This window comes from Rhinoderma darwinii, chromosome 1, assembly GCF_050947455.1.
Source record: "Rhinoderma darwinii isolate aRhiDar2 chromosome 1, aRhiDar2.hap1, whole genome shotgun sequence".
NCBI lineage: Eukaryota > Metazoa > Chordata > Amphibia > Anura > Rhinodermatidae > Rhinoderma > Rhinoderma darwinii.
Genome location: NC_134687.1, coordinates 322,173,907 through 322,187,217, shown reverse-complemented (window position 1 = coordinate 322,187,217; position 13,311 = coordinate 322,173,907). Strand labels below are relative to the sequence as shown.

At 41.2% G+C, this 13,311-nt stretch overlaps 1 protein-coding gene across 12 annotated transcripts in view; it reads right to left on the bottom strand.

Moving 5' to 3' along the window:
* The window catches only part of SHOC1 (shortage in chiasmata 1), a 307,702-nt gene that overhangs the window by 162,445 nt on the left and 131,946 nt on the right, over positions 1–13,311 (bottom strand). For all 12 annotated transcript variants that reach the window (XM_075825602.1, XM_075825611.1, XM_075825607.1 and 9 more), the window contains 2 exons: positions 9,289–9,414; positions 4,830–5,000 (listed from right to left, as the gene is read on the bottom strand). In XM_075825602.1, the coding sequence (XP_075681717.1) occupies positions 4,830–5,000; positions 9,289–9,414 (297 nt within the window). The remainder of the gene's footprint in view (positions 1–4,829; positions 5,001–9,288; positions 9,415–13,311) is intronic.

The window sequence follows — 13,311 nt, the reverse complement described above, 5'->3', positions numbered from 1 at the left end:
GGAACTGTCTTTCTCTATCACACTTAAAGTGTATTGAAAGTCCTTATTGTATTTATGATACGGTGTATTATCAAGGACTTCCTACTGTTGTACCCTTATGATAACTGCTTACTCTTTGTGAACATTTGCATGAGCTATTACTAGTTATTTGTACGCTACCTAGTGAAAAATGTAGTACCCAGACTCATATTTTTTGTTCGTCTTTGAAAATCGAAACATAAATTAAATAAATTTTTTAGCAAGATGTATGAAAGTACTGTCGTGAAACTATGACTCCTAGAATGCCCTGGGAAGTGTACTATTTACACTAGGCACAGGTAACTAGTAACTGATAATAAACTACATCTCACAGAATGCAATGGCGCAAACAGAATAACATTCGGATCTGAGCTAGGCTTTTAGAGGTATGTATGTGTCATGCCCATGGCCACGGGCCGTCAGGCTCACTCACTTCCTGATGCCCGCAGCAATGGAACTGTGAGCGCAGGTCCCCATCTCCTCCTCAGGAGACGCCAGCGCTCACTTCCGCTTCTCCCAGCCGGGTCCCGTAGGGTGCGTGCGCATGCTCGTGCTCGCTCTTAAAGGGCCAGCGTGCGCACCTGAAATTAAGTCAAAATTAGCTCATGAGCACCCTGGACTATAAGAGAGGCCAAGCCCCTTCCTGCCTTGCCTGAGCCTTGTTGTCATTATCCTAGTATGTCTATGCAAATGGTCTCCTAAGCGTTTTCCAGTTCCCAGTGTTCCCCGTTTCTGCTACCTGTAACCTGTATCCCGTGCTATCCTGGTCAAGCACTGTGTTGAGCTGAAGTCGTGCTGTGCTGTGTTCCACGCCTGTCCTGCTACACCACGCCTGGCGCCTGCCTGCTGCCTAGTCCCAGCCGAGCCTGTCTTGCTACTGTCTGAGCTACCACAGGCACCCTATATGAACTATAGACTGTGACCTGGGTCTTGTTGGACACTGCCATACCATCAAGGCGGTACGGCCCAGTGGGTCAACATACCCAACGTGACAGTATGTCAACAAAGTATATAATGGAAAAATGTAGAAAAAATCCTCAGCACATCCGCATTTGAAAAGGTAAAAAAAGGAGCTTTATTATGACATGAGTTTAAAAGTCCAGAGGACACAGGTAAGTAAGTGTTCTTACTCATAACATAATTTAACAGATTAGAAACATGTGTTTTAAAATCAACGTTAGCCAATCCTGACACATCTAATTAAAAGCAATACTAACACCATTTGTAGAATATGCAATGTTAAATACAAATGTCAAAAAAGACAAAAGTATAATAGGTATGATACCTTTATTGGCTAACCATAAAAGTTCTATATGCGGCTTTTAGAGCACAAAGGCCCCTTCGTCAGGCAAGTTAACAAATGAATGACTTAGAAAAAAGCACAACATTTAAGATGTTACACAAAGACAATTAGTACATGAGGTGATACATCAATTACCATTTGTAGAAATTAGTAGAAAGCAGAAAAAGACAATCTCTATATTATTACATATATCAAATAAAAATACGCACATAAAGATGCATGAATTATACCAGTAGATGCAGCAATTTTGGATCAAAAAGGCTATATTTCGTTTGGAAAAAATTGTGGGAAACGAAAAAATTTACAAAATAAATTATTTTCGAAAAAAATATATTTTTGACAAAAGCATGAATTAACCAAGCATTTAGGAAAAACATAATATGTGTACTGGAGCGCTAAACATATATACCTACGGATATATAACTATAACGTGCAGATGCCAGGAAAATAAGCTACTTGACTTGTAATAGCATATATTATATATATATATATAGAAATTCATTATAAATTGTAACCAAGCAAAGGATCTGCACAGAGAAAATTTCTAAAGACCAAATGCAATAGGCAAAAGTCTCCAAAATTAATTTAATATAGATATAAGAGATTTTCTCTCCAGGTTCCCCCTTTAGGGTGATGGGTATCCATTCGGAGAATCCAAAAGGCTTCCCTATAAACCCCTTTCCGCATTTTCACGTACATGCACATCGGGGAATGCAGTCTGTTCGCTCATTCCCATGTGCATGTACGTGATGGAGATCGTGCGGGCACAGAAGCTTTGTCCGCATGATCGCCGCGGGAGCCTGGCTGTGACTGACAGCCAGGATCCCGCTGTAACGGCCGAGATTGAAGATCAATCTCAGCCGTTTAACCCATTAAATGCGCGGTCAATAGCCACCGCGGCATTTAAATCTATTGACAGAGGGCGGGAGCTCCCTCTGTCACCCATCAGCGGCCTGCGAATGCACCCCCAGGCCTGCCCTGGCTGCATGCCTATTAGGCCGTGCCAGAAGTATGGCCTAATAGATTGCCTGTCAGTTTTACACTGACAGGCAATAATTCTTTTGTATACTAAGTATACCAAAGCATTATATCTGCGATCAGAATATCGCAAGATGATGTCCCCTAGTGGGACTTAAAAAAATAATTAAACACAGTCAAATAAAGTTTTTAAAAATATATAAAAAAATATGAACAGTAAAAATAAAAAAGAAACACTTTTTATAGAAAAAAAATGGTTTTAATTTAATAAAAGTGTAAAAAAACATGAAAAGTACACCTATATGGTATCAATGCGATCGTAATGACACAAAGAATAAAGTTAACACATTAATTCAACTCTATAGTGAACGCCGTACAAAAAAACCCCACAAAAAACAACGGAAAAATCGCTTTTTTCTCCATTCCCCCATCAAAAAAAAATATAATAAAAGTTAATCAATAAGTCCCATGCACCCCAAAATAGTAACGATGAAAACTACACCTTGTCCCGCAAAAAACAAGCCCTCATATAGTGATCTCAACGCAAAAATAATAAAGTTACGGCTCTTGGAATGCGGTTATGCAAAAATTTATTATTTTTGTTTTAAAGGTTTTTTATTGTGCAAACGTAGTAAAAGATAAAAAAACGTACACATATGTGGTATTGCCGTAATCGTACTGACCCATAGAATAAAGCTAACATGATATTTATACCGCATAGTGAACGGCGTAAATTAAAAATGCGAAGAACAATGCAGGATTAGAGGTTTTTTTCAATTCCCTTCCCCCAAAAAAGTTAATAAAAGTTAATCAATATAATATATGCACCAAAAAATGGTGCCATTGAAAAAAACAACTCTTCCCGCAAAAATCAAGCCCTCATACGCCCATGTTGACAGAAAAACAAAAAAGTTATAACTCTTGGAATGTGAAGGTGAGAAAAATAAAAAAGAATGCTTGGTCATGAACGCCAAAATAGGCCTGGTCGTTATGGGGTTAAAGAGATGTCTCTTCCAGTCACCTCCTCTAGTTGTTTTTTTCACTAGTTCTATACCCTGAAATCTAAAGTATTCCAAAGAGCTGTTGTGTCTATCAATAAAATGTTTGGCAGCTCCAGATGTTTTTAAAGAGCTTTTTAATATATCTGATGTGTTTTCTGCTATACGTGTCCTAAGTTTTCAGGTTGTATAGCCTATGTATTTGAGGTTGCATGAAGCACATACAATCATGTAAACTACATGATGTGTATCACAGTTTATGAAAGAATTTATTTCATGTTTTATTATTTGGTAGATAGAATTATTTTGTTTTAATACTGTATGTGCAAACATTGCATCTGTTGCCAATAATTCATGCATGTTTATTTGGGTTTTTTGATTTGATATATGTAATATAGAGATTGGCTTTTTCTGCTTTCTCTTGATATTTTTTACATGTAATACACACTTTGATCATATTTTAGTTTATATTGTGCTACTTTTTCCATTTCTGTAAGTCTTGTAGTATTACTTAGTTTTTGGTAAAGACTGTTGTGTATAAATTTTTACATACGGTCATTTATACGGCAATCTTGCAGATTCATCTATTTCTACAAATGGTGTTAGTATTGCTTTTAATTAGATGTGTCAGGATTGGCGAATGTTGATTTTAAAACACATGTTTCGAATCTGTTACGTTATGCTATGAGTAAGAACACTTTGTTCGAAACGCGTTAGCGGTAACACGCCTTACTGGTGTCCTCTGGACTTTTAAACTCATGTCATAAACAAGCTCTTTTTTTTACCTTTTCAAATGCGGATGTGCTGAGGATTTTTTCTACATTTTTCCACTATATTGGATTCCTTGCCTGCCTGCAAGCCCCCTTTCCGATTGCACTCCATTGAGGAACCAAAAATCCCAGGAAGAAATATTGGGTGAGCACACATGTGGCTTTTGCTGCTTTTTTTCCTTTTGAAAGTATATAATGATTCCAGTAACAACCAACACATTTGTGACTGCAGTTCTGAATTATAATACAGACTGTCATTTCCGATTAAAAAAAAGCTAAATATTTGCAGAGTTGCTAAATTTTTATATAGAATATATTTAGATACAAGCTGAAAAAGGATGTTTAAACAGGTATTCAGGTTACAAATTACCCCCTATCCGTAGGATAGGGGGTAACTTGCTGATCGGTGGGTGTCCGACAGCTGGAACCCCCATCGATCACGAGAACGGGGGTCCCATACCCCCCGTTTGAATGGAGCGGCAGGTCGCTCATGCTGCTCCATTCATTCTCTATGGAAGTGCCGAAGATAGCCGAGTACAGAGTTCGGCTAGGGGTAGGGGGTAACTTCTTGTAACCGGAATAACCCTTTAAAGTTGATCCTACATCTGTGACAACACTGGTGTAATTAATGCAGATGTTAATGAAAATAGGAAAACAGTCTTCAAATATTGGAGAATTTTAAAAGATAAACACATTAAAAATGGTTTAAAATTAGTTAAATAATTTTAGTAATAGTGCAACAATTGACGGTACAGAATATACCCGTTTTGTCGCTGATAATTTTCTCTTGCTTCCGTAAAAAAAAGCGGGTACAATCAAAAGGGACTGAGGCAAAGTTCCACTCCATGCATGCGAATACTTCAAGATAGACAAGCTTGTTCAGTACTGGTTCAGCAGCAGCTCGGAGGACCTGGTAAGCATGACACTGGCTAGCTGTTTACAGAAACAAAATGAAAGCTTATAATAACACAAAGGACCACAATAATACACTTTATATATACTGAAACAAGGATCTTCAGCTAAAAACCTCATGTCACTAACATTATGGAATAAATCTTAATTGAATCATTGTGAAAGTGCAGTTAATGTACAGTACATTCAGTATATCTTGAATGCAGAATGTTCCTGGCTATAACTATTATAAACTCACATTTTATTGAAAGTCTGTGGGCAACAGATGCCTCAAAAAAGTCTTACTTAGAGATAACATGCTGTACAATAAAACATGGAACTAATAAACTGGATGTACAAAGCAGCCAATTCCGATGCTATGGAGTGCAGAAGAAAGTCCCTGTACTTTAAGGCTGGATTCACACGAGCACATTACATCCGTAATGGACGGAACGTATTTCGGCCGCTAATCCCGGACCGAACACACTGCAGGGAGCCGGGCTCCTAGCATCATAGTTATGTATGATGCTAGGAGTCCCTGCCTCGCTGCAGGACAACTGTCCCGTACTGTAATCATGTTTTCAGTACGGGACAGTTGTCCTGCAGCGAGGCAGGGACTCCTAGCATCGTACATAACTATGATGCTAGGAGCCCGGCTCCCTGCAGTGCCTTCGGTCCGGGATTAGCGGCCGAAATACGTTCCGTCCATTACAGACGTAATGTGCTCGTGTGAATCCAGCCTAAGACTTAAAGAGCTATTCCCATCTTAACCCCTTCCCCATACCTCCAAACCGTCCCGGATCCGGCGGGACAGTCCCGGTTTCTCACCGGGGTCCCGCCGTCCTGGGCGGTCTGCAAAATGTCCCGCTGGGTGCTGCAGCTGTATCAAAACAGCTGATCGCTGCTGACAGGCGCCCTGCATGCCAGACGACTGCAGCAGCGATCAGAAGAAGGCAGGAGTCTTGCGCCGGTGTTCTCACTGGGATCGATGCCGGCACGGGAATGGACCAGTCCAGTCACCTGACCTGTCATCTGACCTCACCGGTCAGGTGACAGGTCAGGTGACTGGACTGGTCCACTCCCGGGCCGGCATCGACACCAGTGAGAACGCCGCTGCAAGACTCCTGCCTTCTTCTGACGGTGAGTGACGTCAAAGCAGAGCGGAGAGTGGCAGCAGTAGGCTACCTCTATCGCTCTCCCCTCTGGCGGCATTGTGGCACAAAGTATAAGGGGGTTGTGTTGCGCTACCTACAGGGGGCTGTGTGTGGAGCTATCTACAGGGGGGCTGTGTGTGGAGCTATCTACATGGGGGCTGTGTCTGGCGCTATCTACATGGGGGCTGTGTCTGGCGCTATCTACAGGGGGAGCTGTGTGTGGCGCTATCTACAGGGGGGCTGTGTCTGGAGCTATCTACAGGGGGGCTGTGTCTGGCGCTATGTACAGGGGGGCTGTGTGGAGCTATCTACAGGGGGGCTGTGTGGAGCTATCTACAGGGGGGCTGTGTCTGGCGCTATCTACAGGGGGCTTTGTGTGGAGCTATCTACAGTGGTGCTGTGTGTGGCGCTATCTACATGGGGGCTGTGTGTGGAGCTATCTACAGGGGGGCTGTGTCTGACGCTATGTACAGGCGGGCTGTGTGTGGAGCTATCTACAGGGGGGCTGTGTCTGGCACTATGTACAGGGGGGCTGTGTCTTGCACTATGTACAGGGGGGCTGTGTGTGGATCAATCTACAGGGGGGCTCTGGTGGATGATTTTTCCATTGACCGGTAGCAGTTACACAACTGGGAAAAAAAAATCCCCATCATGTAACTCTGCTACCTGTCAATTGAAAAGTCATCAACCACAGGGTCTCCCTCTTGACTTTCATTGTTCTCAGCCTTTTGGTTTGTCCTGCAGCTGCTGCCATGATGAGCAAGTGTTATACCCAACATAGGAAAAGTAACATAAAGACGATATAACCGGATCCATAATATCTGTGATATCCAGACAGTCCAGAGATCCGCAGTGAGAATGTGCGCTTGTTATTTGCAGAAGGATCTCGCTGTGATTTGATGTGTTTATGCGGGATATTGGGCATGGTTAGGGGCGTGGCTTAAAAATGTCCCTCTTTTCCGAATTCAAAAGTTGGGAGGTATGCCCTTCCCGACGCAGCCCTTTTTCAGATTTTCATTTTCGTTTTTTCCTCCCCACCTTCCAAAAGCCATGACGTCTTGATTTTTCCGTCGATATAGTACTATGAGGGCTTGATTTTTGCGGAACGAATTGTTGTTTCTCGTAGAAGCATTTATTTTGCCATATAATGTACTAGGAATCAGGAACAAAATAATTTGTGGGGTAGAAAATGAAAAAAACAGTGATTCCTCCATGGTTTTTTGCGCGCCGTTTTTAAGGAATTCACTGTGCAATTAAAACAACAAGTTAATTTTATTCTGTGACTCAATACGATTACACCGATACCAAATATATATCGTTTTTTTCTATATTTTACTACTTTTACAAGTAAAAACCTAAGTGTAAAAAAGAAAATTTATTTTGTGTCGCCAAATTCCGAGAGCCGTAACTTTTTATTTTTCCGTCGATTAAGTGGTAGGAGGGCTGTAGTTTTTAATAATACCATTTTGGTGTACATGCGACGGTTTGATCACTTTGTATTTCATTTTTTGTGGGAGATTAGGTGACCAAAAAATAGAGATTCTGGCGTTTACAATTTTTTTGCGCGATGAGCTGTTAGAGGGGGTCACCCCCCTCTTTCTAACGATTTAAATGCTGCGGTCACTATTGACCGCGGCATTTAACGAGTTAAAAGAGCGGGATCACGCTCGAGCGCGATACCGCTCGTTACTCTGAAGTGTTGGCTGTAACAAACAGCCGACACCCGCATCATATGGAGCGGGTTCACTCCGTGAGCCCGTTCCTTACTTCCCCTACCCGACTTTGGTGTATGGATACGTCAAATGTCGGGAAGTGGTTAAACTTTGTGACATGTCCAATGGATATTCCAAAAATGGCACCCTTAGGGCAGAGCGGCTGGTGTGAATTGACGAAACAGAGTTCACAGGACCCCCATTCCATATATAGGTGAGGTCCCAGAGGTGGAAACCACACCTATCAGGCATTTATGGTATATCCTGTCTGGTCTGTTAGGAGACAAGACCCATGATCAATGAGGCAGGAAATGATGTTACAAAGTATATTGTATTGTCCCTAAACTTGGGTCTTAGCTCCTTCCTGCCTTATGACGTAATAGGACGTCGCAGTGAGTTGGTCATTCCCAATAACCCGCCGTATAGTTACGTCTTGGAGTCGGTGCGAGCACAAGATTTAAGATACCTCTGATCTTGGCCGTGTAAACTCTTAGATGCTGCGTTTAAAAGCAACTGTGAGTACCTAAGAAGTTTGAGAGAGGTATTCGGCTTATGTAAAATAAAATACACATATTTGGTATCTCTGATTTTATTATACAGTTCATTACAAATGCAATGTTATTTATACTGCAGGGGGAATGATGTAAACCCCTCCCCAAAAAAATGACAGAATTGCAATTTTTTTACATTTTCTCCCCTAAAAAATGGATAAAAGTTAATAAATGAGTCCAAAATGGTACAATTGAAAAACACAACTTGTCCCGCAAAAAAACCCAAAAAAGACAGTCATACAGGTACAGTACATAGAGAGGAAAAAAAAATGTATAGATCACGGAATATGCAAACTATTTTTTGTTCTATGAATAGAGCTTTAATTGTGCAAAAATAGTAAAACATAAAAAAATCTATGTAATCGTAATGACCAGTAGAATAAATGGGAAATTTTATTTATACTGCATGATGAACAGTGTTGAAGGAAAAAAAAAAATAGAGGAGTTGCTGTTTTTTTCTTCCTCCCCCCAAAAAATTAATATTTGTATAACAGCGGACTTGCCACAGATTTCAGTTTTTGCATTGCAAAGGCTGAAATCCGCAGTGAAATTCCGCTTCTTCTCCACAACATAATGAGCATCCTGCGGAGGGAAAATTCTGCACCGCAGCCTAAATTCCGCAGTTATTTTCCGCAGCCTCTGAACTAAGTTTCCTAAAAATGTATAGAAACAAATGTAAAAAATGGCTGCTGCAGAATTCCGCTGCGGACTGTCCGCAGCGGAATTCAACAGCAAGTCCCCTAACTGTTTATTTTATGCACTGCGATAACTAACTGAGCTAGGGTAACTAAATAGTCTTAGCGTTATGAAAAAACACATGTATTACCCAGTGATATCACAAGGCATTGTTATGACATACTCAACCCTGCTGCACTGCTATATCTGTATATTTTATACATGTGGAGTATCATACCAGAAGGTGTAACATGGACTGTTATTGCCTGGCGTTTAGGACCCTCTTCAGGCATGGCTTCAGAAATACCACTGCATACAACGCTTTCTTTGTTGGTAGTAGGTTTGCTTTTCTGTGCATCATTGGCTTACAAAGAAGAAATAGTTATATAAAAGTTATATATAAAAAATAATATTTTATCAATTATTAATTCATTGTAAATGTTTTGTTTTAGTCATTTGTCATACAGATCAATGATACAGGACTAAACCCAATTTGGCAAAAACCTCTTTTAGAAGGCTCGAAATTGCGACTCCGGTACATGATCAAAAGACATAAAATGTTACAGAAAGACACTTTTTGTTGACCATATTAATATTTGTTCATTGCTCAGTACAATCTTACATTATCCACTATAAAAACCAGGCCATACTCAAGGCCGGCCTTAGGGGTGTGCGGGCTGTGCGAGCGCACAGGGTGCTGCCCTCTCCAACCATGTAGGGGGCGCCACTGGGCTCTGCCTCTACTCTATGCCCCTCTCTTAGTTGCACACACGGAGTAAATAAGACCCGAAGAGCAAGAGAAGAGGAAGCTCCGCCCACAGCCCGTCCTGCACGAAACCTGTGATCCTGTCAGCAAGGAGAGATGGTGAGTATCTATGTGTGTCTGTGTGTATACAGTATGTGTGTCTGTGTGTATAAAGTATGTGTCTCTGTGTTTGTATGTGTATATGTTACAGTGTGTGTGTGTGTGTCTCTGCATGTGTTTATGTCTCTTTGTAAAAGTGTTCAATATTAAAGTAGAACAGATAAAACGAAAATATATCTGTGCTGCCTCCTATATACCCTGCTGCCCCTATATATCCTGCTGCCCCTAAATATCCTGCTGCCCCTTATATAACCTTCTGCCTCCTATATACCCTGTTGCCCCTTATATACCCTGCTGCCCTTATATATCCTGCTGCCCCTATATATCCTGCTGCCCCTTATATATTCTGCTGCCTCCTATATACCCTGCTGCCCCCTATACATCCTGCTGTACCCTATACATCCTGCTGCCTCGAATATACACTGCTGCCCCTATATACCCTGCCGTCCCCAATATATCCTGCTGCCCCTTATTTAGCCTGCTGCCTCCTATATACCCTGCTGCCTCCTATATACCCTGCTGCCCCTTATATACCCTGCTGCCCCTTATATACCCTGCTGCCCCTATATACCCTGCTGCCCCTTATATGCCTTCCTGCCCCTTATATACCCTGCTGCCCCTTATATACTCTGCTGCCCCTTATAAACCCTGCTGCCCCTTATATATATATGCGTGTGTGTGTGTATATGTGTCTGTACGTCTATATATATACCTGTATGTATATATTCCAGATGTGTGTATGTATATTTATCTGCTGTCTTTATGTATGTACAGTATATATGTTCCAGTATGTGCGTGTCTATATATGTGGTTAATTTTTGGTTTGTGTAGGGGGCGGCAATAGAGAGTCCCGCACAGGGCGCCATCGAACCTAAGGCCGGCCCTGGCTGTACTGATCCTGGCACAGTTGAGGGGAAGCCATACGTGACAGGGATAGGAGGGAGGGTTATTGGTCACATGTGATGAGGGGGTGGTAACGTCAAGGGGAGGGGCAAGCAGTAAGTACTAAGTGCTGTGCTGCTGAGTTCCCGGTCTTTTCAGCAGGAGCAGCAGAAGTAGAAACATCCCTGCCCACCTGCCCTGTTGTTAGGTTGACTTTAGTGAATGTTATTTGGGGATTATTCAGTTCAAGGGTTCTTTTTAGTATATCATGGCAGCGTGCTGGGGGAGTCCTTGGAGTTGGTGGAAAGAGTGGTGTGTGGGACGCATCGTTGGTATGTATCCCCCAGGATTTAAGGATGTAAAGGACACTGGCTGTCTGGATGGTGTGGGGTTCCTTAGGGTGTTATCGCTTAGGAGTCAGTGGCGATTACATTATGTCATCTGCTGGGATTATTGGTGCCTCCAAACTGGTTTTTTTATGGCTGGGGTAAAGTGGTAGGGCAGATGGTCGGCAATAACCTTAAAAATATATAGCTCGAAGGACTTCTCCTAGTCAGTGCTGTCTGACGTTGGTGCGTGACATTGAACGTTGTGGTCTATAATGCGTATTGCATTTTGATACAGTAAATAATGATAATATTATTTATTTATGGTTATTTAACCCCTTCAGGACCAAGCTAATTTTGGCCTTGAGGACGAGACCCATTTTTTTAAATCTGACGTGTCACTTTATGTGGTAATAACTTTGGAATGCTTTAACCTATCCAAGCGATTCTTAGATCGTTTTCTCGTGACATATTGGACTTTATGTTAGTGGGAAAAATGGGGTCGATAAATTCATTGCTTATTTTTGAAAAACACCAAAATTTTGAGAAAATTTGCAAAAATTATGATTTTTCTAAATTTTAATGGATCTGCTTGTAAAACAGATAGTAATACTCTGTATGTGGAACTGGAGAGAGAGCTTCTTGGGTTACCTGACCAGCTGTTTCTTTGGGGATTGAGAGCCTTTTCTCCAAATTCTATATGCTCCAGCATTTTATTGAAGGGCATTATAAGGGTTTGGCAAGAGGTTAATACACGTGAGTCTCTCTTATCTGACAATCATCCGCTATTGCCTTTGAGTCTTTTGCCTTTTCTTGTAGATCCCAAGAGAATTCCTGTAACCTCCTTTTGGAGACACCTTGGTAACACAACGGTATCCAAATTTTTTGAAACGGAGTCACAGGATTTGGCTTCTTTATTGTTTAGGATTACAGGTCTTCTTTTATCGTATTTTATTCAAAAACAAGATTTTCAAACTGTATGTGATAGGTACAAATCACATTATGCCACCTCACTACATTTGACCTCATTTGAACGTAAATTACAGAATACTATACCCCAAAAAGGTGCGCTTGTTAGATCATACGATTTATTGTTGTTGGGTGAGAAAGAGGGCAAATTAGATCTAATCTCTAGTTGGGAACAGGACTTACAATCTACTTTTACAGCAGAAGACCAACGAATTATCTTGAAGCGTTCACATGATTTCTCGAAGTGCATTAAAATTAGGGAAAATTCTTACAAACTTATATCCTGGTGGTATAAGACTCCAGTGTGGCTGAATATGGTAAACCCTGATATAACTGATAAATGCTGGAAGTGTTCTCTAGACAGGGGCATTTTGCTTCACATTTGGTGGGAGTGCCCTTTGATACAGGGATATTGGCGAAAGGTCATTACCACAATAAATTCAGTTTGTTCTACATTAATTACTTTGTCGACTCAGGTAGTTCTTATGGTTCTCATCTGATTCCTTTACTCCCAGGAGACACGATCTAGCCACAATTTTGATTACTGCTGCTAAATTGTTGATTCCATTACTTTGGAAGTCCTCTAGGCCACCTACTGTTGAGGAGTGGGAATTGAAGGTACAAGAGATTCGTAGGTTTGAGGAACTAATGCACTGGGACACACAAACTAGAGCTAAATTTCTGCATATTTGGTCTCCTTGGTTGACTTATATGGATAGATCTAGATCTCCCTGTTGGATTTCTCGGAGGGGTATCTTTGAGTATGTCTGGAAAGGGCCAATTGTTCCATTGATTATGGGTGCCGCTTATTCCACAAGATTCTTGAGACTTTATAAATTCCACCACATGACCAGTTTTTGTTTTTACTTCCTGTCTTTATTTTTCTATTGTATTAAATGTATTTTGCTTTATTGTATTTTCTACTTGAAAAATATTTGTACATTGGCTGTTTTTATGGAATGTTTATTCTCAAAAATGGACTGTATATGATTTTTCATGATTTTTTGACATTCTCAATAAAAATACTTTGAAAACTAAAACAGATAGTAATACCACACAAAATAGTTACTAATTAACCCCTTAGTGACCACTAATACGCCTTTTTACGTCGGTCACTAATGGGCTTTAGGCTAGGCTGACGCCTTTTCACGTCAGCCTAGTCTAAGTCCTGCACGGGTCTCCCGTGCAGGCAGGAGCCGGGGCTCTGCTGTCTGATGAC